The 6,177-nt window shown below is 27.2% G+C and overlaps 1 protein-coding gene across 1 annotated transcript; it reads left to right on the plus strand.

Annotated features, from left to right (window-relative positions):
- Positions 1 to 1,290: 1,290 nt before the first annotated feature.
- Positions 1,291 to 4,785, plus strand: LOC107070734 (sorting nexin-4). Its single transcript, XM_015329199.2, has 10 exons — positions 1,291 to 1,509; positions 1,858 to 1,964; positions 2,047 to 2,263; positions 2,335 to 2,440; positions 2,515 to 2,624; positions 2,693 to 2,830; positions 2,987 to 3,197; positions 3,269 to 3,401; positions 3,525 to 3,639; positions 3,729 to 4,785. Exons 1-10 carry the CDS (start codon positions 1,432 to 1,434, stop codon positions 3,777 to 3,779), a joined length of 1,266 nt encoding a protein of 421 aa, XP_015184685.1. The 5' UTR covers positions 1,291 to 1,431; the 3' UTR covers positions 3,780 to 4,785.
- Positions 4,786 to 6,177: the final 1,392 nt, after the last annotated feature.

Raw genomic sequence — 6,177 nt, forward strand, 5'->3', positions numbered from 1 at the left:
GGTGGGCCACCGCGTCTAAACCCAAAGGACCGACGGAAGAGAGTTTAAACTTTTAAAGAAAGTCTTCACTTTTGTCCCGTCGAAAGTTTTTCAAATTATGGCCGTGGCGCGTAGAGAAAGGTTGGTTCGCGGGGGATAAAGTCCTGAGATTTATATCTATCCTTGCCAAGGTTATGAAGTTGAACTTTCAACTCAAAGCATGGATGGGAACGGGTAAGGGATGAAGTAATAGGGAATTTTCCCCTACTGAGGCTTGTACTATAATTAAGCCGCTTTTCTAATGGAGATCGATGGGTAAATTAGCGCCAACTTTCCAACGCCGTGCTAACATATTTTCTTATTTCTTTATCGTTTACGCCATTAGAGTCGGAGATATTTTTTTTTTTGCTATTATGAGAAAAACGAAAAAGCTTCATTCGGTGTTTATATTCTTCCCTATAATTAATTGATACGTTTATTGTAAATAATAATAACAATAATAGTATTTGATTTGACTCGCATTTTGAGGAAACTACTGTATTTTACTGTTGCAATAATTCATATATATTTTAATATCTTACCGATTAATAACCTAAAACATTTTATCATATACATATACATATATATAAAAAATTAAAAATTATATTTGGTTTATAAATTCTCTTACAATTAGAAAATACAATCCATATTACTTACCTCAGAGGATGCATACGTGTATTTTTACAGTAACACAGTTAGTCAAAAGTATTCATAAACTATCATACTCGTAGATAATTTACCGATCAATTGCAGTTACCAATATTATTTACGAAACTTTCTGCCATCTTACATTTAAACCTTGAACTAACATAATAAGTTAAAACACCTCCAAACGGTTTTCCGATTAAATTTTTCTTAATATTTATAAATATTTATAATAATTAACACTATTTTAAACTGTAATTAATATTTATTATCATCAAAATAATCAAAAATTATTTTTAAACTCGGATGGAAAATGTAATCGGAAAATACAGTCAACGAATGTAAGTTAGTTATCACCGGGACCACCAGTAGGCGATACTAAATATTTTATGTCATGATAGTATAATACTGTCAAAGAACAGAACAATACTATCACAAAATGCAATATTCTACCTACTACCGCCGACTGGTGGTCCCGGTGCTAACTATGATGAAATTTTAACACGAAAATTGCACTTCTAATGTTCTACAATATATATTCTTTGATACAGTGACGATATCAGCACTGTCTACAATATTATCAACTTAGTTGTAGGTTAAAGATTTATGTTGCACAAGTTTGACTCCCTTACAGTTTGACGTTTGGTCAGCCTGCACGTACGTGTCCCTGCATATCCCGCACTGTACCGCGTCTAAAACGGAGTGATATGAAAGCTGTTTGACGAGTCCTCAATTATTACCGAACTGTTTAATTTCTTGTTCGGAGTCATGGAAGGCGTATTTCAAAACGGTAATTATTGTAACGAAGCTAACGCAAATATGAGCACTTCAGAGGCATCTAAAGAGGTACGTATAGATATTTTTAAACATGTATATGTGTGTGCTACATTTAACTTTAGTAAATCTATGTGGTAAAATCAATACGTTCATTACCCTTCATTTCACATAGAATACAAACGTGTCGTGTGTTTATTGACTGTATATATATATGTAATATATGTAGGATATTGATTTCGTCGATAGTCACTTATTTCACATTTTATTCATTTAAAAAAGATATTTATTTTGAAAACACTTTGGATTTTCTTCAAACAATGGTTTATTACATATTATTATTTTAATATCATATTGATGTGTTAAAATGTTCTTATATACAAATGAAAACTGTTTACATGAATGTATTTTTTATTTTAGGATTCTTTATTGGATCATATGGAAATTTCAATAGTGGAGGCTGAAAAGCGACCTAATGGACCATTAAATTTAAGAGAATTCTATACTGTGTACCTTATCGAAACCAAGTATGTATAAATGTATTTGATATTATACAAATACTGGTGTTCTGCAAGAACAATGCGTGTTAAAAGGTGTATACTTTTATAGAGTTACAGATCTTAATTTCAAGGGTGCTCTAAGTATCACAAGTTCTTTATGGAGACGTTATACTGATTTTGAATTATTAAGAACGTACTTAGACATTGCATATCCATATATCGTTTTACCACCATTACCAGAGAAAAGAGTATTATACGCATGGCAGAAAGTTACAACTGATACATTTGATCCAGATTTTGTAGACCGACGAAGAGCAGGATTAGAGGTAAGATACTCATCGTTCTAATTTTGTTATCTTCTATTCTCTAATTAAATTCTCTTACATTATGTGTGCAGAATTTCCTACTAAGAGTAGCATCACATCCTGTATTATCTCAAAATGAACACTTCATGGGATTTTTACAACAACGGGAAGGCTGGAGGGAACATATTCAAGAGATAAGTAAGTAATAATTTTATTAAAATTACTTTTACAGTTAATTATTATATTAAATATGATTCATTTTTATTTTACAGGTTATTTACGTTTAGCAGAGTCTAAGTTAAAAGCTCTTAGTGTAGCTGTTCGTTTAAGAAAACCAGATAAACGATTTGAAACATTAAAGAATTATGGAATTGAACTTCAGGTAAATTTGAATTCATTTCTAATATTTCATAATATTTCTAAAAGTATCTAATATCTTATTTTGTTTAGAACAACCTTTGCAATCTTCTCAGAGTACGAGCCCGTCTTGTGGAAAAGCAATACAGTTTATATAAACTACATGCGAATTATGGTCGTGTGTTCAGCGAATGGAGCGCTATTGAGAAAGAAATGGGAGATGGTTTGCAGGTATTTTGTGTATATTGTATATACATATATATATATAATACTTTATTATTCTTCAAATTTTGAAACAGACGCTGTCATGCATCTACAATATGAAAATTTATTCTAAACAATAATCAGATGGTTATAAGCACACTGCATTACAGCATATTTTCTTAGAAATCAGGCCATTACTTGGACTCATTAGCAGCTACGATTGACACCACACTTGAAGAAGAAGAACTTATTGCTGACCAATTGAAAGAATGGCTTTTTGGTGCTTCAGCTTTACAGGCTGTCGTCAGAAGAAGAGAAGCTTTACAAGTGGCTAGGGATGAAGCTCAAGATGCGTTAATAGCTGCATGCGAACAAAAGGACAGGGTGATACAAGGTACATTTTATTCAAATTGTATAAAATATTTGAATATCTTATGAATGTAATATAAATGAAAATGATTACAGGAAAGGCAGGATTAATGTCCAGACTTTTTGGATCAGTTGATACAGAAGAAGTAAGAGAATTAAAAATTCTTCGATTGGAGCATAGAATCACGCAGCAAAATGAGATGGTGAAACAAGTTGATGAGGATTTAAAGTATATACATATATATTTATATACATATAAATATATTTTATTTTCTTCTCGTATTTTTTTTTTTTATCTATAATTTGTAATTTATACAATAATATATAATTATTATTTATAACATATTCGTAGATCCTTTTCCAGCAAAGCTATGGTAGATATAGAAAGATTTCAACATCAAAAGGTCGTCGATTTAAAAGAAACCTTGGCAGCTTATTGTGTTCTACAATTTAAACTAGCTAGAAAGGTAAAAGTTGAATTTATATAAACCAAATGTATAAATTTATATATGAATTTTATTATTGAATGATCACATTATTATTTTGATTTTTACAGAGTCTCCAAACTTGGCAGCATATTAAGGAATGTCTGGAAAGTATACCGTAAGTAAAAGTAATTTCAAAATGCGATTTTTAATCGATGTGAAAATAAAATTAATCATTCCAATTTTTCGCGTGACACATATATACATATATATATATAGATATATATTATATATTTTTATATATATGTATATATATATGTTTCTATATTTATGGATTCACTGAACTGTACGCTTATTAATATTATCGATATATAAGAATTTTTTTATCATTAGTTTAGTTCCATATGGGTGCGTGCGTACCGATTATTATTTTCTACGCACACACGCATATGTGTATGTATACTATATATTACCATCGCGTTTGGATGTATAAATTTATGGTACAATGTTATTTCGTATTTATATGCATTTAGTCGTCGAACGTGACGTATTCGTTAATCAATACGCTAAAAAACAAAATAAAACAATAAAAAACAAGATATTATATTTAAGATCACACATTTTAATCATGTTAAATATGTGGTAAAACATAATCGCATTTATTAGTCAATTTACTTGCAATATCTGCAAAAAGAAAGAAAAATACATCACGCATAAAAATATTAATTTTTGTTCGAGATTTAATATGACGTATCAAAGTTTATCGGTACTTATCTGTCTTTTTTCTGTTTTTTTTGTTCATTTTAAATTATTTTATCATTATCTCTTCAACAATGCTAAAAGAAAAAAAAAGCTTTGTACTTTGTGCTTTATATATATATATATATATAAACAAAAAGAAACAAATGGTTTAATTAAAACTCGTGCACGTTCAATGTCTCCGTATATATTCGTATATTTCGTTAAAATCTCTGATATATACGAGTTCAAACTTTGTTGTATTTAGCATAGCAAATAATTCAAAATCTCTGTATATCATTGTTTTATTTAAAAGCAAACGCTGCGCATTTTACTAAGTGTATTTTTACAAAATTCACTATGTAACCTCCAGTGCTTTAAGCAAATAAACGATGCCTGATTGAAATGAATTGTTTTTATATAATAAAAAAAAAATAAAAAAAAATAGAATATTAATAAAAAATTTACAAAAATAGATTTGATCATTTTCATTATAAGTTGTAAAAAAAAAAAAAAATCTTGTTTCCATCAGGCATCTTCTGACAATCTCCTATACATATGTCACAATGTTTCTAATCTTTATTGTCAATGAATATATAAATAATTATATATATTTATATATATATAATATAATATAATAAATAAATATATATATAAATATATATATATGTATACGTGTATGTATATATATGTATGTATATATATATATTCGTATAAAGAAAAAGTACCAAATGAATGATACTTTTGTTCATTTGATGAAATATGTCTTTATTTATCACTTTTGTTATGAATTATTATATATTCAGGTATAAAAAAAAAAGAAATTTTATCTGTTAGTTTCACACAAAATGAAAACAACAAAAATTGTTTCTCTCAATCTTACATAAAAATAAAAATAAAAATAAAAAATAAAAAATAATATATATATATATATATATATATGTTTTTTTTTCAGAACTCATTATCACATATATAAACTTTTTTTTTTTTTATTGTAATGCTAAGAAAAGATAATTTATTTTGCAGTTTTTTTTCTTTTGGGGGGGGGGGTTAATTTTCCTTTTTTTTTCTTTGCATATTTGTTTTTAGCAACACCATGACCAACATAATCGATTTGTTGTTAAGCATCATATGGTGTAGTTTTTTTGTAGTATGATAAATGATACACGTGCGCTTATTAATTAACGTAATTATCTTTTTTTGTTATCCTTGACATATTCTTTACCTCAGTGTATTTGTGTAAAACGACATGTGTTTCTATTTTCTTTTTTTTTCTTTCTTTCTTTCTCTCTGTTTTTAAAATACATCCGACGAGGGAAGAAGATGTAGAATTTCTTAACATACAATAATATTTATATTTACATTAAAAATATTCATTTTTATACAATTTATACAGCATAGAAGAATATTGTCACAACTTTTGTTACGAGTTTTAACAGTGAACAATTTCATAAATTTTATTATATTTAAATGTTCGTAATTTGAAAATTGCAAAATAATTATCTAATAATTCAATATTTTTAGAACTTAATTTTGACAATTTTTTTTATATGAAATTGTAACAATATTCTTCTAAGCGTACGATTATTTCAAATCCTTATTTAACAATAATTTTATATAAAAATTCGTTTTTTATTTAATCATTGATTATTTACAATATACAAACGAATACAGTAAAAAAAAAAAAAAAAAAATAGAGAGATACATCATTCTTATTGGCAAGGAAAGAAAAACAAAAATAATTATAATTATTATATTTATAGTATAATGCTTACAACTAATTTTTTTTTATTTATAAAAATAATAACATATACATCATAACACTTAGCGTTAAATGTTAGA

Source organism: Polistes dominula, unplaced genomic scaffold, assembly GCF_049000335.1.
Source record: "Polistes dominula isolate Pdom_NZ unplaced genomic scaffold, Pdom_raw_medaka contig_12, whole genome shotgun sequence".
Lineage (NCBI taxonomy): Eukaryota > Metazoa > Arthropoda > Insecta > Hymenoptera > Vespidae > Polistes > Polistes dominula.

Excerpts from the sequence above, each read along its gene's own strand:
- LOC107070734 (XM_015329199.2), top strand. The coding sequence starts at position 1,432 with ATGGAAGGCGTATTTCAAAACGGTAATTATTGTAACGAAGCTAACGCA. Across the intron at positions 1,510-1,857 it reads CTTCAGAGGCATCTAAAGAG|GATTCTTTATTGGATCATAT; the intron begins GTACGTATAGAT and ends TTTTTATTTTAG. Across the intron at positions 3,402-3,524 it reads CAAGTTGATGAGGATTTAAA|ATCCTTTTCCAGCAAAGCTA; the intron begins GTATATACATAT and ends ACATATTCGTAG.